Source organism: Onychostruthus taczanowskii, unplaced genomic scaffold, assembly GCF_017590055.1.
Source record: "Onychostruthus taczanowskii isolate IOZ18803 unplaced genomic scaffold, ASM1759005v1 scaffold49, whole genome shotgun sequence".
Taxonomy (NCBI): Eukaryota; Metazoa; Chordata; class Aves; order Passeriformes; family Passeridae; genus Onychostruthus; species Onychostruthus taczanowskii.
The window spans coordinates 2,878,657-2,904,613 of record NW_024502458.1 but is presented as its reverse complement, the minus strand read 5'-3'; the positions used below and the strand labels follow the sequence as shown (position 1 = coordinate 2,904,613).

At 37.0% G+C, this 25,957-nt stretch overlaps 1 protein-coding gene across 1 annotated transcript in view; it reads left to right on the top strand.

The window, feature by feature from the left end:
- OTOG (otogelin) overlaps window positions 1–23,677 on the top strand; it is a 94,789-nt gene extending 71,112 nt beyond the window's left edge. The window contains exons 38-57 of the mRNA XM_041415095.1: window positions 52–220; window positions 1,063–1,199; window positions 2,376–2,465; window positions 2,817–3,000; window positions 5,640–5,860; window positions 6,721–6,859; window positions 7,741–7,935; window positions 8,791–9,003; window positions 9,735–9,839; window positions 10,177–10,287; window positions 11,462–11,563; window positions 12,061–12,159; window positions 12,510–12,550; window positions 13,154–13,229; window positions 13,721–13,899; window positions 14,688–14,792; window positions 15,224–15,343; window positions 16,191–16,236; window positions 20,784–20,863; window positions 22,163–23,677. Coding sequence (XP_041271029.1) covers window positions 52–220; window positions 1,063–1,199; window positions 2,376–2,465; window positions 2,817–3,000; window positions 5,640–5,860; window positions 6,721–6,859; window positions 7,741–7,935; window positions 8,791–9,003; window positions 9,735–9,839; window positions 10,177–10,287; window positions 11,462–11,563; window positions 12,061–12,159; window positions 12,510–12,550; window positions 13,154–13,229; window positions 13,721–13,899; window positions 14,688–14,792; window positions 15,224–15,343; window positions 16,191–16,236; window positions 20,784–20,863; window positions 22,163–22,363 — 2,613 coding nt within the window. The 3' untranslated portion in view covers window positions 22,364–23,677. The remainder of the gene's footprint in view (window positions 1–51; window positions 221–1,062; window positions 1,200–2,375; window positions 2,466–2,816; window positions 3,001–5,639; window positions 5,861–6,720; window positions 6,860–7,740; window positions 7,936–8,790; window positions 9,004–9,734; window positions 9,840–10,176; window positions 10,288–11,461; window positions 11,564–12,060; window positions 12,160–12,509; window positions 12,551–13,153; window positions 13,230–13,720; window positions 13,900–14,687; window positions 14,793–15,223; window positions 15,344–16,190; window positions 16,237–20,783; window positions 20,864–22,162) is intronic.
- The last annotated feature ends 2,280 nt before the right edge of the window (window positions 23,678–25,957 follow it).

The following is a 25,957-nucleotide window of genomic DNA, read 5'->3' as shown; positions in this document are numbered from 1 at the left end:
TACTAAGTTGGTATGAATAGTAACCTCTGTCTTTTATTGAATCTGCCTTAGCCAATCACAGAGAATGAGTGCATAAAACACATTTGTTTGGATGGACAGCTGATCCAGGTTAATAAGTCACAGAACTGCCCATACAATGCTACTCAACCCAGCTGTGGAGTTTTAGGATTTGCTACTCAAACAAATGGTGACAAATGCTGCCCAAAGTGGGAATGTGCATGTAAGTTTTAATTCTGCAGTACTTTTGAAGTACATTCGGGTAACAGTTTAATGCATATGTAAGGAGGGTAAGAACTGACACTTCTATACATAGTATAGAAGTAGAAGATGCACATTTTTTGGGTAATTCATTGTTGAAGGAAATTTATAATTGTAGTTCTATATTCAGGGAAATAAAATAAAAATGCTCCTTTAACATACTCAGCATTAGGTATCTGCAGTGGATATGTTTAGCTCTGATTTAGACAACTCTTGTTATCTCTCTTATCAGGGGACACCTAATCAATACAGGTTTTTTTGGTTCTATGCTTAACTACTTCAGGATGACAAGATTTCCTGGACTGTTGACTACTTCTGTTAACAGTCTGGGGACTCTATTAGCAATTAGCACTTCTGCTTAGGCTTTGGAGTTTGAAATTACTTGGAGTAGAGGTCCAAGCCCACTGAAACACAAAAGCTTTAGCAATAGGACTGAGGAAGAATGAAACTTTTCACCTTAGGAATAAGACTGCAGGTGAACTATGGATCTGGCATGATCTGCTGTCACACATGATTATTCTTTGTTTGGAGTTTCTAAGAATTGCAAGCCTTTGTTGGCAAGAACGGTAAGGAAATAGCTGATTGCAGAGGTCTGCAGGTTGCCTTTCTGAAAATATGCATGATTTGATTCTGCTGTCCATTTAGAAAGATGCACCAGTATCAAATATGTGAAAATATGTGCTGCATATAGGAATCTCTTAGTAGGCTAGTTCATATTATAAAATTTATTGGCTTATCTTCATATTTTGTAAGATTTACTGGAATTCTAAAGTAAGTCAAAAAAAACCCTTTTTTTTTCCTTAGGTCGTTGCACCATTTTCTCTGATCTGAGCATTGTAACCTATGATGGAAATCATTTGGCTTTATTCAAAGAAGCATCCTACATTGTTAGTCAAACTCCAGATGAAACTATAACCATCCATGTCCTTGACTGTAGAATGGTAACTAACATTTATCAGCTAACAAAAGGTGTTTGGTACTGCTAATAAGATGTATCTGAAAGGCAAGAGCATAATAATACTTTATATTGTGGCTATTATTCACTTCTGTGCAATATCTATGAATTGTGCTTGCATTTCACAATACTTAGGACTTTTGTAACACTCTAACACCTGGCTGTAAATGCATAGTGAAACAGCTGGAAGATGAGAGGTGGGTCCATGTTATCCTGTGGTATGTGTAATATGGTGATGAGAGATTAAGTGGATTTACATAATTAGTCACTTCTGTGAGTGCTGTCTTATTACCAATACCACCACAGTTGTACCAGTACACCACCAGTTTCTTTCAATGGAGGATTTTTATCTGTGTTCATATGGACAAACATGGGCTGGAAACACCCATCTTCAGAGCCATGAAAGACTGTAGGAATGCCACCCTGTGCTTTCCAAGTTTCTGACACAGGAGTGAGAGAGACCTAATGGGGATCCTCTCTGATGGGGTAGTGTGGGTTGGCTTTTGTCATGGAAAGTTCATTTCTTGTGAGACTTTTCAAAACTCCTCTTAACTCCAATCTCTCCTGTGAAGGCGATGTCTGTATTTGATGTCTATATGAATGTCCATTGCAAAGTTTGGTTTCAGGTTTCATGTAATGGAAGTTAATTTCAGAAGCTCAATATGACTGATGCGAAGACAATGTGTTTGTGACTTTCAGATTTGTTTTCCTCTTTTATTCAATATCTTCTGTTTTATTCACCCTAATGTAGCTCAGGAAGTATGCATTTATTCCTGATCCACTACCTCTGTGGTGTACATATCATACAGATTCATCATTCCCAGTCTCATCCTTGCAGACCTTCAGATATGTAGTTTGTATTTTTTTGTCCAAACATGTAGTCAACCATATTTTTTTTTCCCCTGAAAACGTGTGTTTCTGTTTTAGTTCCAAGATTGTATGATATAGCTCAGTTGCTGGAAACAATGTCATAGTATTTTGTTTGTTTATCCAGAGAAACTCTGTAGTCTTGACTTGAAACTGCAACCACAAATGGTTTTCCTCTCAATAGTATAATCTCCCAAAATCCTTAATGTCCTAGTACCTAAAACCAGTAAGCAACCAATGTATTTAGATTTTGCACATCATGGCTATGGGTGATGTATTTTTGTTTTCTCCACAGAATAATTCAAATTCAACTTCTTTGTGCCTGGCAATGTTGAACCTAACTTACGTATCAAATCAAATTATTATCAATCGTTTAAGCAGAAAAGTAAGTATTTTGAGGGGTTTTATGTTCCTTTAGGTAACACCTATTTCTGCAGTCAGCTGCCTCCTCACGTGGATACTGAGGAGTAGAGTAGATCACCTCAGGTGTTCGTATGATTCAATGTTCCCGTTTTGTAATTAAATAAATTTCTCCTGGTAAATTCAAAGAGTCAGACTGTGATCCAAGGGCAGTTAATGAGGTAAGACTCATTAGTACCTTTGGTACCTGTATTATCTTTATGGAAGAAAGCCTGACTGCTTCTGAAACTACTTAGGATTTAGATTCCTAAGCTGTGAAAAATCTGGCCTTAGTTCTTCTTCCAGACCATTAACCTCTCTTCTGTGTGTTGTTTAGATAACAGTAAATTCAAGATCTGCTTGGCCTACTGTTAGAAAATATGGATACAAAGTTGAAGATTCAGGCTTCAAGTATGCAGTTGAGACCCCAACAAAAATCAGAATTCAGTGGTTTCACAACACAGGTGTGATGATTATTGAGTTGAACAGTACCAGAGAACCAAGAGCTTTGGGACTATGTGGTAAGTATAGAGCAATGCAAGAAATAAAGGCTTTCAGATGCTTTGCTAGGGAGACACATTTTCCTAATTATATAAATTGTTTATTGCAGGGTCTGTCCCAAAAATGTATTGCAGATCACTGCAAATTTTAAGATACTGTTAGAATTAATCTGTGACTAATTTTGTTTATTGTTGAAATTATATTTGTGCTTATTCCTCTCATCACTCTTTGCCCACAGTGTTGCTTCTGTCTGTAAGCTGTTTGAACCACAGGCATGATTGCAGTTACCAAACCCAAATAATTAAGACAGGTCTAAGTCCACAATTTCAAATATGGTCATTTACAGATTTAGGGTTTGATAGCCATCTGGTAGGAAGTGGTACGTGCTATTTTCAGTTTCTAAAGGTCAGAATTCCCATTAAATGTAAACTTCAGAGAACTAATATTAGTTTAACCTGTAGGAGAAAATACTTTAGAGGGAATTTCTTAATACTGTTGCACTGTGTTAGGTCTGTTATGTGCACTGCTCTGTTAGGTCTGCACAGTTAGGTTCTCCTGCTTTATTTTTTTCTAAAAAGTACAGCCTTGAATAAGCTGGTGGTGTTACAGCTTTTGCAAGCATGTATTTGCTGATATAAATCCCCACTTCGGTAGCTGCATCTGTAAATTTATGCTGTAAATTGAAGCTGGAAATCAGGATTAAGGAGATCATATAATTACAGTGGATATCTTTCCAGTTTCAGAAAGGGCAAATGCCTGTAGCTCAGTATCAAATACCAGGAATAGCTCAGTCCAGTTTCCAGTCCTGCTGACAGAAATGTGCTTCTCACAAAGAGATTTTGAATTCACGCCATTTTGAAATTTGATTGCTAGCTCTTATTTGCCCTAACTTTTGTTTTCAGTATTGTTCTTACTCTTTTTGGCTAATTGGTATTGTATTTAGATAAAAAGAAAAAAAGACAGTAAAGACAGTGGATATTTATAATAAGCCTGATTCAAGTTATCCAGAGAATCTCTTTTGCCTTTACCTGTTTGTTTACTGTGGTAGGGAGGATTGGGAACATTACGTTCCTGGTTTACCAGGCATTTTGATTAGATGACAACACACTTCTGTGGATGGTGTTGCAAGTACAACTTCTTCAGGGAATGTGCTGTGTATTTCTGGTGTCACCTCTGACTGGAAGGTTCTCTGCATGTCTGCCTGTGACCTCGTTGTACTGCATCTTTTCAGGGTGAATTAGTCCAGCCTAAACTCCTTTCTGTGCTTTCTGTGTTAGTGCAGATAGAAGCAGCGTACTTTCGTCTTTTAGCTGAACTGCAGTATTGGTAGGTCTTAATTTCCCACCTTCATGGAAATGCTAAAACGGAAAAGACCATTACAGGTTTGTAGCACAAGCATCCTTTGGAAGGATCCAGAAACAGCGGTGTCTTTTACAGTGCAAGGATTGGGCAAGTGTGGCAGTTGTTGAAGAGCTGGGGTGGGAGATGAGGGACGTGGGAGGGGAACATGAACATTTCTATAGCAAAACTGGCGCAAAAAATTTAAAGCATGTCAGTTCTAGTCGCAATGGAACCTGCCAAGAAAAATGTGGAGTTTTAGTTTTAAAACTGTTTTAAATCTCCTTTTCAATGTGTAAGAGAAGTGAGAAAAGATGTCCCTGACATGACAGCAATCCTTTGAAGTCTTTCAGAGCCATCATGTACTTCCTGTCTGTGTTGCAAATTCAGACTCAAAAGGTTCAATCAGACAGTTTGGAAAGCTGTTTTACTCTCTGAATGTCCGTTGCTGTATCACTGATTGTCATCAGGAACTGCTAAAAATGGTAAAACAGACCAGTTCTTTAGAAAGGGGTAGAATCCACAAATACTTTTTTGAGCAGATAAAGAATTTTGTGGAGACAACAGAAGAAAACTCTCTAGAAGCCTGATACAAAAGTCTCAGAAACTGATTGGGAAGAAAGAATGGGGGTCTGATCCATCATTCTTTTTTCTATCTGCTGGTTTTTAAAGGATATTCTGAGGAGACTACTGCAATACTTGAATGTTCTTTGCTGACCACAGTCACCGTCCATGTTAAATTGCTCCTTTTGTTTCAAAATTTCTTACTATTTTAGTTAAAACAGAAAAAAAATGTGATGCTGCCTTCTGGGATCACATAAACATCCTGACATTGCTCCTTTTGTTTCAAAATTTCTTACTATTTTAGTTAAAACAGAAAGAAAAATGTGATGCTGCCTTCTGGTATCACATAAGCATCCTGACGTTTTATGGTTGTTCCCTTTTCTGATAACATTTACAATTTTAACTTGTTGCTATACGTGGAGGTGCTTTGCAACCTTTTTTAAAATGCATTTTTGTTTAGTGTTTGTGCAGCTTAGGAGCAAACTTCCAGTTTCTTAGCTGGGCTCTCTGAGCAGCTCTTTGATATGCAGTAGATTTCCATTCAGAGATGCATCTTTACTTTTGCTTTCCTTCATTTTTCTGAATTTTGTGTATTTTGATCCTAATGAAGATTTTTTACATCTGTTGTAGGTTGTGATACTGTCATGTTGTATAAGATTTTGAAAAGATGTTTACTTTTTTGAATATACCACTGCAAACATATTTCATATGTGTTAACCTGCCTTTTTTTTTTTTTTCCCCTTCTGGTAATTCATAGGGTTTTGTGATAGAAGCTTGGAAAATGACTTGATGCTTCCCAACAGGACAGTTTTAAGCCAAAGCAGTTCACCCTCGACTTTTATAGACAGCTGGCAAGTGCCAGACACGTTAAAGTATGTCGGAGAAGACAGGCATCAGGAAACTAATTGCTCAGTCATGGACTGCTCAGAGTGCTTAAGAATGGTGTTGAACCAGACCTTCAGCAGCTGTCACCCTTATGTATGTTAACTATTTCAAAGCTTACATTTTGAGAGAGCTGCAGTTCAGATATAATTTTGTATACTTGGTAATTTCACTAATGTGAGGCTACGTGTAACCATATCTGTTGAATGAGATGTATATTTTTGTGTGTGCTTAGTGTTGCAAGGTAAAAGTAATTGAAGAGTATGGCAGCTTGGTAGGAGAGTTGCAATAAACAACTTTAAAAATTTCACCTCTGTTAGTTTTGAAATACAGCATAATTCATAAACCAGTCACAGGTAATTCAGCTGTATCAATAAGATGTAGAAAAATGTAAGAGAAAATAGTTTTAGGATTTAATTAATCCTTAAGCCTTAAGTAATTTAACAAGTCCAGAATTGCAGTAGGTAATCTGAGAACCTGCATTCTCAAAGGCTCGAGAGACAGAGTTCCAGCTTGGAGATGTGAGAGGGCAGAACAGACCCTTGAAAGCAAGCCTAAAGCAAATAGCAAACTCCTGGTGTGCAGATAAATTATTTGTGGTCATGTGAGTCCATTTACCATTTGACCTTTTGTATATAGCTGATTTTGATGAAGAGGAGACCAAAAGTAGGTAAAAATGTAGAGGTAAGAAGGAACAAAGTAATTGTGCCTTCTACTAGAAAAACTGTATTACCTCTTACCTTGGCACTTATAAGAGATGAAACTAAGGAGTATAATCATGTCAATGTTCAGGAAGTCTTACTTTAAAATATTATTAGATTATGCTTGTACACTAATGAAAATTTACCATGAACCAAGAACTTTTGCCTTCTTTGTAGTGAATATTTTTTAAGGTCAGGCTTTCCTACCTAGCATAGCCTCTATGAAGGTGCCATCTCTGTTTTTTCCTTTGTTAGATTCCACCTGAGCAATTCTGTGATTTATGGGCTCGAGACACTGAGTACATTCAAAATCCATGTGTTTCACTAGCTGCCTATGTGGCAATGTGCAACAAATTCAATATTTGCATAGAGTGGAGGAGCTCTGATTATTGCCGTAAGTATTCTGCATGTATGCACACCTCTGTTTTTACACAAAATTTGACTAATTTAGGAATTGTTATAAATTGAAGATACCAATGCTTCTTGAGTCTTCCTGTACTTTGGTGCTGCTGCAGAAAGTGTGCCTTTGGAGATGGGATTAGGGAAATGAAACACCTGTGAGATTAGATGGAGTGTAAGGGGTAAAACCTGAGATCTTAGGGCATTCTGGCAGCAGAATTCTCCCACAGCAACACTAAAATGTAAGGCCAGATGGGATCTGTAGCTGGATCACAGCATCTCCTTATGCTGTCCATGATCACCTAGGAAAAGCCCCCTTCAGTGATAACATAAGAAGGTCTGTGGTTTTTGAGCCAACTTCTTTTTAATTCTTCAGTTTGTATGGATTTTATTAGCAATAACTGTTAAAAGGAGCTCTTACAAAATATAGCTGTTAATATGTATTCGATCCATTGTGAAGGGACACATTCACACTTGTTTTTATACCACAGTGATGCATTTTCTTTGGCCACTGCAAGTTATTCAGATTACTCATTCAGAGCACTCTATGACTGATCTGTGTAGTATTTGTAAATGTTTTTGAAGTTTAAATTATTTTGTGTCAACACTGTTGCATGGTTTGTAAGTCTGCTGCCAGAATGCAAACTGAAGCTTGATGAAAATGTTATTACAAGAAGAAAAGTAGAAGTGCTTGCAGATTCCTTATGTTTTAATTTGTTATGTAGGTAACTGGTCTGTGTTGGTGCTTCAGGATGGGAGATCCAACTCAATTAGTGAGCACAGGAAATTGACAAGAAGACAATAATGTGTTCTCTTAGGTGTTGCCTCATGGGATTACAACTTGAACAATGTCTGATTTATTTATTTCCTTCCTAGCCTTCCCCTGCTCTGAAAACTTCTCCTACCAGCCTTGCATAGCCGCCTGTGAGGTTCCAGAGAGTTGTGAGAATAAAGAGGTGGCTCCTCGGGACTCAGACTCCTGCTCAGTGCTGACAGAAGGCTGCGTCTGTGCTGGAGGGACCCTCCTTCACCGGACCCATACCGCTGTCTGTATTCCTGAAGAAAAATGTGGTATATTTGGATGTGATTTTCTTCTTTATTATCTGCAACTTGGTGGTCAGACACTTCCTTATTCATAAGTTGAGTTCTGGTTTGGTGTTGTGTGAGCTCTGAATATGTCATTCATTTGAGAATTCTAGATATCCAGTGAACATTAACTGTGCAGTGAGCAAGCCGGGGATGTCCTTGTGATGCACAATTTTGTTCACTTTCTCTCAGCTGGAGGATGCTCTTCAAAGTCTTTGCTTAAGTTTATGTATTCAGTTATTGTAATCATGTTAGTCTTGGCCTCCTTTTCACCCAAGGCCTTTGCCAAGGGTCCAACCTTTTGATACCCATTCAAATGACATGCAGCAGCAGTTAATTGCACATTCTGAATAATACATGTGTGTCCTGCCAGCATTCATGTTTATTTTCATTGCAATTCTGCCTCACCACACCAAATAATGGACCAATTTTTCCCCCTAACAGCATGAACCTTAAAGATTCAGTTTATGATAAATCATGCTACTAAAGCACTGTAAATTAATAATAGTTTTGACATTTGGGAAATAAAAAAGTAACTTCTTTTCGGATCGTTACTTTAAAAATGAAGGATGGGATTGGGATTTTAGGTGACTTGCAGTGGAGACACAAAACAAATTGGAGGCCTGGATCTTCTGGAAGGTGTTGAGTGTCTTGCTTTCCTATATAAACTCAGACACAGACTGTCTCCTCATTCATTTTTTTGTGGGGTGATGGACAAAATCAAGCCTTTAAAACGGTGGGATTTTTGTGGTTCATAGATCCACATCCACGATGGAAAAAATGGTGATCAGAATTGGAATTTAAAAGGAATTTCCTCTGTTTTCTGTTGTCCTGATCTAGCTTGTACAGACAGCTCAGGAGCACCTCATGCCATGGGTGAGATCTGGAGAACTTCTTTGAGCGGATGCTGTATGCAAACATGTGTTGACAGTGGGACCATAATTCCAGTGGAGCACAGCTGTTCAGAGATCCACAATTTGGAGTGTCAGCGATTTGCAGAAGTGGCCTTGCTTGTTCCTGATGATCAGACATGCTGTCCTCAGAAGATCTGTAGTAAGTATTTCTTCGTGGTTGTGAATACTGCATATACTGGAATATGCAGATGTCCTTTCTCTGAGGTTTGCTTTCCTGTTGCACTTTCAAAGAAAATGGAAACTACTTTGGTTTGAATTTACAGATTATGTAGAAAACTGTAGAAGCTATTTGGCTCAATATCCAGTTGGTTTTGGAGCAGAGGTAGAGGATAGGAGGACTGAAATAGTGCTGTGTTTATTTGAATATGAATTCTGTTTCCATCAAATTTAGAGATTACTGTTTTATTTTTAATATCCAAATACAAACAAATTATCTGGATAGTTCTGAGGAACAAGAAATCAATGATTGTTTATCTAATTTATAAAGTGAGCAGTAAAAATTGATGGTATTTTTTTTCACTTAATTCTTGCTTGGCTTAGAAAGTTTCAAAAAGAAACTTCAAGCAATTTTCATGTTTTGACCATCTGTGGTAGTGATGCAGTGAGTTTTCCAGAGGAGGTTTGGTTTTTTAATTCTTGCAAGGACTTAGCTCTAGTTTAACATTGCCTCCATGGAGAGTGTTGCAAATGATGAGCACTTCTGAATCCTGTCTCATGGGAATTTTTGTTGCTCCACTGTGTTTTTCATATGCCTGTAATTTGGAGTTTTGGGGTATTTAACTTCAAATACTGCTTGCCACTGCTCCACTCAATTTATAAATGCATAGTTTAGAAGATGCTTGTTCTCTTTTTTTTTCCTTTATGTGACAGTTTGTAATCAGAGTCTCTGTGAACTCCTAATCCCTGAGTGTAGCAGCTTGGAGAAGTTGGTCACCTACTACAGCGAAGAATCCTGTTGTCCCAGCTACGTTTGTGGTAGGTTTCTTTTGAAAGGTGAAGAAGTGCACTCTGTAAAAGACATTCAGTGAACTAAATAGATCGACCCAGAAGGATAAGGGTAGTGTAGATACCATTGCTTGTATGGCCATTTACAAAATTCACTTTTGTCTATAGCTTGGGGTTGGTCTGTGCCTCAGTTTGAGCAGTCTTGTGTTAAATGATCAGGCAAGGTCTTGGGATACAAGGTAAAAGCTTTTCTAAAGCAGCTTGTAGTACCTCTGTACTCCACACTGCCTTTCCTCGGGATATAGCATAACACAGGAGGAATGCTGAGCTTCATCTGAAGGAATATATCTGTTGCCCTTTTTTTCAGAATGTGACCCAGAAAAATGTGAGCCATTGGAGCAGATGCCAAGCTGTCAAGATGATCAAACACTAATTGCTGCTCGGGTGGAGAATACCTGCTGCATTTCCTATATATGTGGTACAGCAGCCTGACTGGTTGAGATTGAGTGTGGTTTTGCATATGCAATTATGTCTGTTATTATCTTGCCAATTAAGATTCCTTGTAGTTTAGGTCTCCCAACTTAGTAAGGCTTGATGCAGTTAAAAAAATGGCATTAATTTTCTAAAATATGCCAACAACATAAAATTAATTAAATTAATTTTCTAAAAGTGCCAACAACCATCAAGAGTCACAGAACAGCTTTGTGCAACTGAGTGGTATTCCTTGGTCAAGTAAAGGAGTTGTGGTGGATGAAGGAATTCAGAGCTTTTCAGATTGTCCATATGCAGTGTGAACTAGATACACAAATATTTTATCTGAAAGAAGACTGAAGTTGTGTAGGCTTTTATTCCCTGTACCTTACTGTCTCAGCTATGGCCCATCTTAATTGATGACAAATATCCCATATTATAGTATTATGCATATTTATTATTATTTATTTATACTTTTGGGGTTTAGCCTTTAATGAATTAATTCAATAATAAAATTGCACTTTTGACATTAGTGTGCAAGCTCTAGTCTTACCATGCAGTTGTTTTCTGCTTGATAATAATCTGATAATGAGGTGCTGTTGAGTTTATTTTATTTTTGAACAGATATCCACATGCAAAAAAAATGAGTGTTAATTGGAAATGTGAATTACAATTCTGTTATTTAGAGTAATCAGATGCTTTGATCATGCTAGCAATGGGCAGCATTTGGCTCTTGTCACTGTGCACAGAGTCCCCTTTTGACTCTTTTTTGATAAAATGAGTGTTTGCAGTGTACATATTGAACAGTTCCTGTTGTGGTTGTCATATGTGTTCAGGTAGGAGGATAGCACTGGGATCATGGGAGGTGCGTTTTATTGAAGGTTGAAGATTCCTGAAAAAAAACAACAGCAGGAGAGAAGACCCAGAAAAATTTTTCATAACATGAGAAGCAGGGAAAATCATGTTTGCTCACAAAAATGTATTAATTTTTTATAGCAGGGAACAAAGGAGAGAGGGGCAAGCTGCACTGAAAATTAGCCTTTTGTAGAGGGTCTATAAGCAGTGAATGCAGAGCACCTCTGCTCTCTTTGATATGACTCTGGGACAAACTTAGAGGAAATTTTCTAGGTGGTAGTAAAATTTCTTCCAATGTTTTAGATTGAAATGATTGTTTTCTCCAGCATGTGGGACTTGCTCGGATCAAATTCCCAAATGTCAAGAAGGAGAAGTTCTCATTGTGGATGGCAACACTACTGACAGGTGTTGTCCTACATACCAGTGCAGTAAGTTTGACCTGATTTTAATATTTTAAATAACAGAACATGGGAAATGTTGTGGTGTGGATGCTCAGTGTCAAAGTGGTGGATTAGAGATGCAGCTTCACTTGCTGTATAAGCAAGTTATCATCTGTAGTCCTGAACAAATAATCTTTACTTTTAAAACTTCATGTGTGTAAAGCGTTTTCTAATATCTGTATCATGAAATATCCAGATTTTAATAATTTTAAATTTCCAAAATTGGAGGCCTGAAACTACAAGTGAGTAGTTCCAGATCTTAAACTGTAGATATTTAAAATTATTTAAATACTGTCTATTCTATTTTGTACTCCATACTGTTATCTATCAATATCTAACAGTCAAATTTTTACTATTAGCCTTGTCAATTAAGATGTTATCCAAATGTGTTTATTGTAAGTCATTTACTGTATCTTGATTAATATTTCCACTCATCTAAAAATGACAACATTGTATTGATTGTTCTTTCTTTCCTTTGATTTCAGTCTGTGAAACACATCGTTGTCCTGAATTCAGATGCATGCTGGGCATGTCTCTGGTGGAGGTTTGGAGCCCGGAGAAGTGCTGCCCCTTCCGCACATGTGGTAAAATCACTGATTTTCACTAAACCTGCCTTAGACAATGAGAGGTGACAGCAGCTTTGGCCCCTTGGTTTCAGCCAGCTACACCATTCTGAGCTGCTCATGAGCAGATGATACAGAAAAGTCATTTCATGCTGCAGAACTTCCTAATCTGCCTGTTTTGCTTTTCTTGCATCCTGTAGAATTTTTCTGTCCAAACTGGGTTATTTACTATCTTGAAAGTGTTGTAAGAGTTACTGTATTGGGTTTGCTGACTTTTATACCTGGAATTTTTATTCTCTCTGTTGCTCTGTTGTAAGCAAATGGCGTATAAATTGCTACCCTACTGTTTCTGATGTTGTATTTTGTTTCAGAATGCGCGTGTGAAACAATCCCCAAACCACAGTGCAAACTGGTATGAAATGTATCTTGTCACTATTCTTTTAATAATTTCTTAATAAATCTCTTTATCAGTATCTGAATAATAGTTTTATCTGTGAAATATGAAATGGCATAGCATCACCTATTTTTTAAATAATTACTTTAGAGTAATTTTTAAACAGTAACAGTTTTAAGAAGCCACCTAAGTCTAAATACCTTGCAAAATAAAATGACTCTACAGACCTGATATTTCCAGAACTTTATTCATTTGATCTGTTACCATATGAATAAAGCTCTGAAATGACTATCAGCCATGATATTTCCAAAGCTTTCTATTACCATGTTCTGCCCCAGTATATTGGTAGAGTAGGACTGCTTTCATGCACACAGAACAGATAAGTCAGGATAAAATTTTGGGTTTAAAGTGTTGAACTAAATGCTTTCAAGCATCACAGTTAATATTACTTGTTATGGTGAATATGTTAACATACATCATAAACTCAGGGTGCTGACTAAACAGAGAGATACTGCTACCCAAATTCTGCAAGAAAGTTGTTTAAAAGAAAAATATCACATAAATAAGAAAACCCACTGTTGCTTCATGTATAATTTTTTTTTCCTGCTTTTATACCCATAGGGGCAGAAACTTCAGATAGATGAACTGTTTCAGAACAGTACAGAAAATGTCTGTAACTGTGTGAAGTACAAATGTGGTAAGTCAGAAAATAATTTAATTCAAAGAATTAGTCTTTCAAGTGCTAAGGGAAATTAGGAATTAAAAATCAGGAATTTACTTTGAACATGGCACTGAAGAGGACAGGATTAATTTACTTAATTCATAAATAGTGTTAATTTTCCTCTGTGTCCTTTGTAATTAGTGGGGATAAATAGACATTTCTCAGGTACATTTCTTATCCTGAAGTAGTTTTACAAAATAAAACAGTTGAAGAAGCCTGCACTGTCACTTGGGTGCAGCTAATAGAATATTATATATTTAGTTTTCGTGCATGGCTATATCTGAGAAGATTGGGTGTCTACAGCAAAAGACTAAATTACTATTAATGGTTTGTTTGAAAATGTGGCCCCTAATTCTAAAAGAGGTAGAGTAGCTTTTTCCATTCCTGTTTTACTGTTTGAAATGTTTTTAGTGGAGTTTTGATGCCAAGCTGATTGTCCTGAGAATGCTGTTTGTGTTTTCTTGCAGTGAGAGACAAAGTTTGCCTGAGTAATGAGAGAGGTGTGCTGCTTCCTGGGCAGAGGATCGTGGAGCACAGTGCAGATGGCATTTGCCATATTTCCTATTGTACAAATGTGGTTGATCCCTCCACTAAATACTACAGAATAAACACATCTTCCATAGACTGCGCTGTCAAGTGCAAAGCTGTAAGGAATTCAGAAAGTTAGACCTGTCTATTGTGTCTGACCTGAATTACTTTGTGATGGGTTTTGTTGAGCAGATGAGACTCGTAGAGCAAATGGGAAAGAGTAATTAGGATATTTCCCTCTAATGATGTGCTACAACAATTCTGATGGAAGTTTGAAAAGTCTCCTTCCCTCCACTGTTTTCTCTGCTGCATAAATCATACACAAATTCAAGTACATAGTGAATGCATCCTTGGGTTAATGGCATGCTGCCTCCTTGTATCCCTGCAGAGCTGCAGCTGCATTATGTGCAAACTGCTACAAATTCCTGGCAAACATTAGCTGAATAAGAATCAGAAAGAGAATAATTATGAATAGAAGAAGAATTCTAAATGCAGTGAAAACAGCTTTATAAAATAAGCAAATGTTATGTTGTCTTTTTATAAAATATAATGCATTACCATGGCAATATTATACAGAATTTTTTTCTGATTTTATAGTTACTTAATGGCTAATGTGTAAAAAGATTTCAGTGGTTCTTGAAGTAAGCTGTTGTATTTGAAAATGGTAGGAAGACCAGCTAATTCTCTCAGATTTGGAACCCCTTCCCTTTTACTTCAATTAAGATTAAATGTATTTTATAAAAGCCTCATGGGTGTGCAATGCCAATGTAAGCTATGTGGTTTTGAAAGTTATTTTAAAAATATCCCTAAAATCAAATACCTGAAAAAAAATCTGCCTGTTACATTAGTAAAACACTGAGCTGCAAGATGATTTCACACAAGGAGTAATCTATTTGATTTTGGCAGAACCAAGTCTATCAGCCTCCAAAAGATTTAACAGCTTGCTGTGGTAGCTGCAAGAACTTGTCTTGTCTCCACACTTTCAGCAATGGCACAGTTACCAGTTTTAAGGTGAGTTTCCATATTTTATTATCTCATAATATTTAAAAGCAAGCAAAAATCACAAAATATTGTACATATCTTGCCATAAAAACTGTGCAGAAAAGAGCTTTATTTGGCCAAATACTAGGAATAGTTTTGCATGTAAACAGTATTAATTTCTTGGAAAGTCAACCATATAACTGTCTACAAAAATTGAAGGATTATGATGTATGTGAGAGAATTACCATCAACTTGACTATTTTAGAACCTGCTAACATTATGTAATTTTTAACTGGGCTTTCAAATGCAGTACTTAAACAGAATATGCATCTAAATTATATTTTGCTGTATTACTGTTGATTCCAGAAAGATCAATGAAAAAAAATTCAATGAAATTTAAAAATTAATACTTAAAATACTGTTTTTGCTGAGTAAAGTTTCTGTTTTAAAATTTTTGACAGCCCGGTGCTGTTTGGATTTCCAACTGCATCAGATATGAATGCACCAACACAGCAATAGGAGCAGTTCTGGTGTCCTCCGCAGTTGGATGCCCACCCTTTAATGAAACTGAATGTGTGAAGGTCAGTGTGCAAGACACTGTTTGCATTCTATCTGTGATTTATGTTTGCATAAAAAGATTTAACTCTGACAAAAGATGCTTTTTCCTCAAGAAGGGAGAAATTATTAATTTTTGTAGTGCCTGTATCTTTTTCCCAGATATTTAAAGGTAAAAGGTATAACCACTCACCAGACTTCTGTGCCACCAGGTGCTGAGTTATGGGGCTGGACACACCTCTTCTGATTCTTAGAATATTTTTTTTTTAAATTGGGATATGTGATATCAAACTAGTCTTCATACAACTGTCTGAGCTTGGATGCTTTTCTGGTCTGGACCTCCCCTTTCTAACATTTTCAATGTATAACAATGTGATTCAGCATAATGATCAAAAACATGGAAAAAAAGGCAAGATTATCTGACAATCAGGACCATCTTTTCTACAGTGGCACATAAAGTTTTATTAACTAATTTTGGAGCAAGAACAAAAGTTCTATTTGAATATGCAAAATGAGATTATACTAAGTGCCAGGGAATGGAGGCAAGGAGAATTCCTTTGCTGCTCTCTGCAGTTCCACATTTACGTGTTGATAGAAAGATCCTCTCCTGGGTGGGTGATGTTACACAAGCAGGGAGCAGTCCTGCAAGAACTGAGGGGCTGTAGTTCTTCCTCACAAATAGCAGTGGGCTGGTTCCTCAGAACTGTCTCAGTTGTGTAGCCAAACCTTCATCCATTCACTAGTGCTGCATTTGCCTGAACAATGATGCAGAGCTTTATCTGAAAGATATTTCTGTTTCTAACAGTGCAAATACCTGGGAATGAATGCCTGAAAAAAATCAAATTTTTCCTCTTTATTTTCTCTCTTGGTCAGGTTGGAGGCTATGTTGTGCCATTCTTAGAAGGCTGCTGCAAAACATGTAAGTGATTATTGACAATTCCTGCCTCACCAGTCTCTGATCTGTTACCTTATGAATAAAGTGGATTATTTCCCATATAAAAACTTGATTCACATCAGAAAGCCTGTGCTTTTCCTAGGTCTACTCATGTAAATAACACAGAAAATAGTGGAGTTAAATCAAAAGAAAACACTTCAATATGGAAACATTTACTCCACTGATAGTGATTGTAGCTGGTCAGTTCCATGAAATTCCTACCTCGACTCTTTTGTAGTTCTTGTGTAAAACTCCTCAAAATTTTAGGTACAGCATTAAGTAAAATAAAAGGTACTGTATTTTAGAAGGCACCTTAAAACAGTGCTTCATCTACATTAATATCTTCATATTTTGTAGAAGTGAAGATTGATTTATGTCATTTGTAAGTTAATTTTGTAACTAATGAATATAGTAATTAATAGACAGTTAAGAAACCTTCAAGGCAGTATCTTTTAAAAGAGTCTACAATTTTAAATTTCCCCTTTTCTTGATTATTTGTGAGAGCTAATAAAGATTGTCTGAGGGGAAAAAAACTGGAATAAAAATTGTCTAGAGAATAAGTTTGAAAAATCTTATGTCTTAATACAAATCAAGAAAATAGAAACTATTTTCTTTCTTAACACATTGGTACACAGCTGAAACATTTTGGTTGATCTCATGAAGGCTTTAGGCTGAAGTTTGATATTATTAGAAGCAACTGAAAAGGAGATTTTTACACTGGGCAGTATAATATTATTTAAAATTGAAAAAAATCTGACTTAATTTGCGTAAGTGGCTGGAAGAGTGACCTGAAAGTGTGGGAGAGAGCTGGAGAAAAGTGCAGATATTTCCTGCTGGGAGGGATGGAGCTTGCACAGCTGTGATACCTGACATGGTACCATGTGCACAGTCACTGCAGTGGGTTATGTGCTGACAGCTGGGAGGTACCTTTTGGTGTTACTGGCTTGGGTTACATTTTGTAGTAAAAAATTTATTGAAACTGTGCAAGACTTGGGTTTTTTCTCCACTCCCACCATAAGGGTATGATAATATCCAAAATTTTTCCCTGTGGTGGACCTGTGTTTCAAACACTTGTCCTACCTAGTTCTGTGGCAAATTCTCCATAGGCACACTGAGATCAGTTTTTGAGTATCAGACATTGCCCTTCAATGCCCTAGCAGCCAAATAAACCAGCTTCTGAACAAATTAGTAAGACAGTTAAACATGCATTGAGCTACTTTTCAACAGGGCAGAACATCTTGCTGCTATGCTTAGAGAAAGATTATAACAATGCTCCTTAACTGTTAAAGACAAAAGTAAATTAACCTGGGGCATGCCTCACAAGGTAAAATTAAACCCTTGAAGAACCCAGTGACTTCTGAGATGCATTTACAAGTACATTCCTAGAGTTTTGATTTCACACTGGTTTGTGCACAACACAGAACCCCTGTAAATCATGTAGTTCATTCTGACTCCAAGCAAGCTGCCATGAGAGCTGTCAGCCAGTTGTAATTGTAGGAGATGTTTTATGAGAAGGATTATCAGTGTTTTGTTTTCTTTTGAAGTACTTTGTCATTAGAAACAATTGTGATTTTCAATTTCAGTTTTAATTGGTCTTGAAAATGAAGAGCCAGGATCTCCATCAAAACCTAGGGAGGAAATTACACTATTTCTCTGTTGTAGCCCCAAAGGACATACTGAACTCAGGATACCAGATTGGCTTGGTTATACCAAGGTAGACCAGATCCTTCCTGGTTTGCACATGGGGTTAACAATGCAAGTAATGCCTGGATGTGGTACTCAGCTGCTGGAACTTCCCTGCCTGGGCAGAGAAGCAGGACCAGGGGTCCTCCAGAGGTCTCTTCCAGCCTCAGCCATTCTGTGATCCTGTAGTATACAAACATTTATAGTTGAATTCTGTTTTCCAAAATCTAGTAACTCCCAAATGTTTTCATACTACCTACAGAAATCCTCTGTAACACGTGCTCTGTTCCATGTGTAATATTCTCACCAGGTTCTTCAGTGTCAGTGCTCCTCCCATTCCCTGTTAGCCCAGTCACTCCTACAGCCTATGTTGGCTGTCACACAGGTACCTTTTCCTGAAATAAGTAGGACCAACCCAAACAGCATCATTGTTGATTTCCAACAATGTACTCCCTGATAGGAGCGCCAGACCTGTCGTTACCCAATTATTGCCAAAGCTGCAGTGTAGCACAACTGCTCATGGTTGTTCAGAGTGGCTCCCATTCTGGTTTGTTTTGTACTTTGCACTGTGTGGGCGGTGCATTGTTGTCAGCCAACAATGTACTGTTGGTAGTAAGCACTCGCATAGTCTTTAGCTTGCTGCATGTGTAAAATTGCTGTGTTTAAAAGGGTAAACTAATTCCATCATGTTTACAGTGCACTTAGAACATAGAGACTAATTGCTTTGCTTGTTAAAGCTTGTTATGTCAGCCACATTTTTGCAGATGATGTGTCATACAGTTTTGCTTCCAGTGCCATGTACCGTAGAAGCAAGTAATTGTTTTCCCACCCATAGTTAGGACAATGTACTGAAAACAGCAAGCCTGTGCTTAGTCCATGAAAATTGGAGATTATCTTTGTTCTTTTTCATAAAGCATGTTAATTCTTTGAATTGTAACATGCTTGTTTTGGCAATTGTTTCATGAAAGCAACCCTCCAAATTTCTGTAAGAGAAATTATGTTGACTGTAATTTTGTACACCACTGAGTGATACATCCTACATTATACTACACCAGCTCTACTAAATCAAAATCGGTATTTCTCTTTCATATTGCTGTCATTTTAAGTGACCACAGTGTTATGAGTCAACCCAAAAACCAAGCAAGGATTTTCAACCATACAGTTTGGTGCAAAAGAATCTCATTATATTATGACATACATAAAATGCTTCCATGTTTTGTAAGGTTCTTCATGTAAATGTTGTAAAGCTCATTAAAAAAGCATTGGATATGAGAATACATGCATGGAAATACATTATATATTTATTTTGTATGAGATACGATGTACTTTCACCATAGCCTGGATGAAGTCATAGTCACAGCTGCACTGAATTCTCCACCCTACACACCATGTATAATGTAAAAGAAGAAAGAACCATGAAAGGAACTGTGAAAAACATGAAATAATGGTGAGTTGGGGTTTTTTAAAAACAATTTATTTTTTACTTTGTTTCTCAATTTACTTTTTCCCTAAGCAAACATAATTCAGTGACAGTCAAGCAGTAGCCAGACATTTGTCTGTAGGTTTCTATTTGTTTCCAAGAAGATTTATTGCTCTCCTTTCTCTCATGTTGTAGGAAACTCTGCTATGTCTAGAAAGGGTACCAGGCTTATATCATTAAAAAAAAAAGGCAAGAAAAGCCCCAAACAAAAAACGTCAAATCTCCAGACAGACATTTAAAATTTGTTTCTCTAAGAAGTGATATTACTAGTTTGACAGTGATTAGAGCAAGGAACTGGACATTGTGCATCAAGATGTAATTAAATTGTGTCACAATTCAATACTGGATATTGTTCAAAGCAACAAATCCTTTATTGCCCATGCTTTTCTGGAGCTAATAGTATTTCCCTTTTGTCAACATCTCTGGATTTCCTGGCTTAAAGAAAATGCAGCTCTGTAAGGGGAGAGTCATTGAGGGCTGCATCATGGTGTGTAAAATCTGGTGTGAAACAGTGGAAACTCCTCTGATGGAATGGGCTGTTCATTCTCTTACAGATCTGCAATGTGATGGGGTTTGTCAGCACAGAGAATCATTCTCAGAAGAGCCTGCTCTTCCTGTTCTCTTGCAACTGAACTTCACACTGAACATCTTTATTTTGCTTCCAATGTTCAGCATTCCCTTGTTTAATTTAATTTAACTCCTCATTTAATTTCATGATCTCTTGTGATCTCTTTTATTTGATGCATGTGCCTTGTACAAGAAAAATTGTGGAAATAATGTTAATGAAAATAAAAGTTTCATTTTTTCACTGGTGTTCTTTTATTTAATAAAAATATACAGAAATGTAAAGCCCCCCGAAGCCCTGTTCTTTATCATGTTCTGTTATGTATTCTGTTACGTATTTATTTTAAATTTTGTTTATACCACTGGAACACAAGTGCTGCTATTAAATTTTGTTGTATTTATTTCATAGAAAATATACTTTAATTTATTAACAAATGTACCATTTGATAATGATACCATTTGGTATCATTAACAAGTTAGAATAATTAACAAGTTTTCTCACAGAGTTTGATCAATTTTACAAAAATTTTTGAAAACAGTAGACTTAGTCATAAAAGCTTCTGAGTGAAGAACACACCTTTTATAGTTGTTACTAAAGATAAAAAGAGATACTTTAATGAATGCAATAATCTTAAAATTGATTCAATGTGTAGCTAATGTTACTTAACCAAAGTTATGTATGTGCAGTGATGTACTGGGTATTTTCTTCTTTGTGTCTCTTGAACCCAGTAAAAGGTCGAGTGTTCTTGTCTCTGAGATGTTAGAAATTTGAGCTGATATTTTTAAATCTGTGCCCATTTTGCAGGTAAGGAAGATGGTAAATTCTGTAAGAAGGTGACTGTTAGGATGACCATCCGCAAGAATGACTGCAGGAGTAACACACCAGTAAGTAGATAGCCATTGTGACTTCTCTCAGCAGAGGAGAAAAATTTTGAGCTATTAAAAAGAAGAAAGAAACGGAACTCAGGTTCCACAAGGCCATTGTCTCCATCTCTGTTGCAGAGGCAGAGGTTTCTGTGTTTCACAGGGCTGTTTTAATGCTTCCCTACATTCTCAGCAGTCATCTTCTCAATAATAAAAAAGGAGACTGTTACTTTTTTTTTGTGTTCATTTAGGTGCATGCTGATTTAATTTTATTTCACCCTGTACTGCAATTATTCTGTGCAAATTAACTATTAAAACTGAACTTTGCCCTGATATTCTACAGCTAAAACAACTGCAGATGTGTGTAATTTTTCATCTGCCCAGGGACGGTGTTTAAATGCCAGCTTCATGAAGAAAGGAATCCTGGGTCCTGAAAGCTTTTTTTAGGCAGCAGCATGAGCACACTGTGAAATGTGAAGGAAGAATGAGGCACTATCTGTGTGTCTATCAAAGGATTTAGTGTTGGAGGACACCAACCATGTCCTGCTGAGCAGTGAGGCTGAGAGCGGCAGCAAGGGTGCAGACAAATGTCTCGTGTGAGATGTGTAAGAGCGCCTGGAAAAGCTGTAATAAAAGAGAGTAGGGAAACAGCTGTAGCCTCTAAAATGACTCCAAGAGTACATTTAGTGTAGAGTAAGCTGTTGAGCAGCCAGGAAATTTATTCTCAGTGTTTCACTGAAAAGAAACACAAATCCTGACTATAAAGTTTAAAAAAAAAAAAATTATCAGATTCTTAATCCTATTTGTCTTACAGTCTGTATTACACATTTGGTATTGTTAGAAGTAATTCCCCTTGGCTTTCTAAAGGATTGGTTCTTTTATTCCTTCTTGCTGATACCCAGTATAGCAACATTGCATATATACCCGGTATAGATACTTTTCAGTGTATCACTGAAATGAATACTGTAGGGAGTTGTGGAAAGAACATTTGGTGCCATGTTCAAGCCAAGGTTGTTATGAACACTTTAAAATTCAAAACTGAAATTGCTTCTTTGTTAAAATAGTGCAAATCTGTTACTGAAATTGACAGAAAAGTCATCATTAACATCAGTAATATTGACATTGAGACCTGTCTGGGCAGCGCACTTCAGAGGTTATTTCCAAATGTAGTGGGATTTCATAAGGGAGTAGAGGAAATACATCCACATTTCTCACTGCTTTGCTATTGGGTTTGGGTGCTTGATGTCTTCATAATCCCTTGAGAACCCCTGACTCTCCTCCCTGCTCCCATTTGTTAATGCCTGCCCGGTGTGTTGCCAGGTGAACATCGTTTCGTGTGATGGGAAGTGCCCCTCTGCCAGCATTTACAACTACAACATCAACACCTACGCCAGGTTCTGCAAGTGCTGCAGGGAGCTGGGGCTGCAGAGGAGGACCGTGCAGTTGTACTGCACCAGCAACTCAACCTGGGTCAGCTACTCCATCCAAGAGCCCACAGATTGCTCTTGCCAATGGTCTTAAAAAAAGAGAAAGCAACAAGCCCAGCTGTTCACAACGTAATTTTATAGTAGTTTATCTATTAAAATATAATTGAATTTCACCAGTATACTGCAAAAGACCACAAATACATTTGGACTTTCCTAAGTTTCTGAAAAAGCGGCTTTGCATCATTTGTATTGTGATATGTCTTCATTTTCACTCACAGGGATTGTTTTAAGGGTTCTTGTGATATGTGCCAACATAAAAGGTGATTTACATTAGTGACATCTAAAGAGAAAGAGCACCATCTGTTTTGTTCTGGAAGGCTGATCCCCTCTTTGTCAAGCCCTCATTCCAGTTTTACATCATTGCCTGACTTACCTGGCAGTAGGTCACTGTTTTGAAAGCATTGTAATTGTGCAAGTATGTTTAGTGTCTATTAAGAAAAAGTCTTTGGACAACATGAGAACAATTTTCAGTTTAAATCATATTCCTGTTGCTAAGTAGAGCATGTATAAGAAATGTAGGATTCAATGTAGGATTCTTTTTTTTTTTTTTTAGTCAGGGAAACATTATTCATACTGATAATTGTATGTAACGTTCCCTGTGAATCATTTCAGTTTTTCTAGTGTGTTTTGTATTGTAGTGAAAAGCATTATGGCAAGCATGTGTTTATGGAACAGATCTGCTGTCTTTAGGCTATCTAGATTAACCTTTAGTCACATTATCTTTCTGCTAAACAATATGGCATAAACTGAAAATACACAGATTTTAAAAAGGAAAACCATTTTATATTCCTTTTTATAGATATAACTTAAATGAAAATTTTCATCTTATGAAATGAACCATACTTAAATTGTCTCTTTAGGAGAATGAACATTGTTTAACACTAATTTTAAAGATGTGAAAGTTCATTAGGAAAAATAAAATGAGGATTATATGTATCTGCCTCAAAGAAAAACAAAACTGAAAATCTTTGTCACCTGTATAGTAGATGCAACTTCTTAAGGTAAGTGCTTGAAATTCAAAATGTACAATTGTAAGGTTTGAAATTTCAAAAACAATTTTTTTATGAACTTGAAAAATTAAATTTTTTATAATGAACTGATTTTTTTTTCTTCTCTAAGCTGATCTTACTATTCTGTTCTTCTTTAACAAATGCCACTGAGATTAAGCAAAAATTCAGTAGCTTGTGCTTTGTAGATTAAAATTGTAGATAGCATGCAGTGATACACTTGAGGTCTATAAGAGTAAACAGATCTCAGCACCCCTCTTTGGAAGCTGCTTGTCTGCAGTAAATCCAAAGAAAAATGCATTGTTAAAATCAATCATGTAAACATTTTTGATATTAATTTTGTATACTGTACATTTCATTCTTACAATATCTAATAAACAACAGGAAGTCTTATTTTGTTACAATTAATTTTGCTATCATTGCTAGAGCATCTTACTGCCATGTGATGAAACACGCTATACTTACTAATATTTTTCTTGAGTGGTGCACATGGGTAATTTTACGGTTTACTGATATCATAAGTAGTACATCAAAGAGGAAGACTTGCTCATGGATTTTAAAAAATCTGCATATTTTTCTGATTTCATCACAGTTCACTTTCAGCCTCAGAAATACAAAATTCATCTGTGTCAGTTTGTTCAAACAACAAAATTTCAAAATTGGAAAACACTTCTTCATCAAACTGTAGCAACACTACTTTGACACTGTCAGACTGTTTGTCCTGGAAAAACAGGGGGAAAAGAACGTGAATTTCTGCACATCCCTTTCCATATTTTTTTCTAAATTAACCTTCAATTTGACTGCACTGTGTGGACTGTGTTTTGAGTAATTGTTGTGTAGTGGTCATCATAGCTAGGGCCAAATGTGTCTTTAAACTCTACCTGCTGTTTGTGCAGCCCCTGCTCACTTTGCAGATGATGTTCCTTTTTCAAAGCTGTCTTCTAAATAACCAGAAGTGGCAGAATTTGGGAGGAGTCCATCCTTTGGAAATCCAGGGGGGAAAAAATGCTGTTTATAAGGCATTGAGCAAAGTTGAATTCTTGACGCCCCGTGCTTAAAATTTATGCTTTGACATTTTCCAAGGAGAAGTTCAACGTTCCTTAGTTTACCAGCTGGCAGATGCCATCCTAGAGGGCTGGAATTAAGAGACATTTCTTTTGCTCTCAGCTGAGATGATAGTTGTGTGAAGTGCCAGATACCACCATGAGGGACGGAACTAGAGCAGGAATTAAGCCAACCAACATTTTTCCCTCTGCTGCAGTGTGGTCCTTCCTCTTTCCACTTGAGCAGAGCTGATTGTGTCTATCAGCTCAAGGCAGTAACTCTGAGAAGTATTTCAGATCCAAACTTTCAGCTCTTTATTGAAAAGATAGTGCAGGCAGAGAGCAGAAAGTTGACAGTAGTGTGTCTGGTAACCATAACCAAACAGTACTGCTGCTGCTACTTCAGCAGTAAAATAATAAACATTGTGCTAAGTCCCTGCTTCTGCTTTTGTAGACTTTAGGCTTATGCTGGGAGAAGCAAGGGGAAAGATTCAAACTGCTTCTGATGTAGCATGCAAAGCTACTTTAATCCTGCCTCCGTGTTAAATTCCTTCGCATGTCCTCAGCCTATCTGTGTTTGTTCAAAGCCATCCAGGCCTTCACCTTGTATTTACCTTACACTGTATTTGCACAAAGCAGCTCAGCTGGAAAAAGTACTTCCACATTTGTACTTCCACATTTTTGGAAGCCAAAGGGACCTCCATGTGGGTTTCATCTGGCCCTTCCATGCTGGAAGTACTTGGGCTGTAACTATGACTGAGTCCTCAACCAATTTTATTTTCTTTTCATTAAATCCTTTGCTTGAAACTGACCTGCTTGAAACTGAGGCTTCTTAACATTTCTTTGAAAGTCTCAGAACTTTATCCCACTCCAATAACCCTGGTCTCCTCACATGTGTGGAGTTTCTTCACAAAACTGATTCCTAATGTTGGGAGGGAAATATCACAGGTTTATGTTTCATTACCTTCCTAATGCTAGCTGGTTTTCAGTCTTTGAATAAAATGTGTTGTATTTGAGTATGGAAACATTGGTTGGTTGTACAGTGCCGATTGCCCATTTTCATCTCGTTTAAAAAACATTTCTTTTGCATTAGCTCAAGCAAGCTTACCCAGCCTTGATTCACAGGAAAAGATGAGATTTGGCAGCTGTACTCTTGAATATTATGGATGCTGGCCCTTGAGAAAGACCTTTAAGAAGAAATACAGTGATATCAATTGTGTTTTCTAAATGCTCACTCTCTGGGGTTATTAGTACATGATCTGGACTCAGGATAATGGCTTCTTGAGTAATGCTTCCTCTAATTAGTGATAGGGCTGCCTGGTGGTTTGGTAAATTAATCTGAGATATTGGCATTTGCTGGGCTGCAGTTTAATGTGAACTATTAGTCACAAGTTAAATAACTTACACCCCCTCAGACAGCTTTCAAGTATGCAGCCCATGAAGTCAGACCAAAATCATTCAAAAAATTTTTGCCCTCACTCTTATCTCTGCCCACACCACCATCTCTCTCCCCTTTACAAGTGGCTGGCTATGAATAATTAAAACGAGGTAACAGCTGCTATGCAGATGGTGATTTTT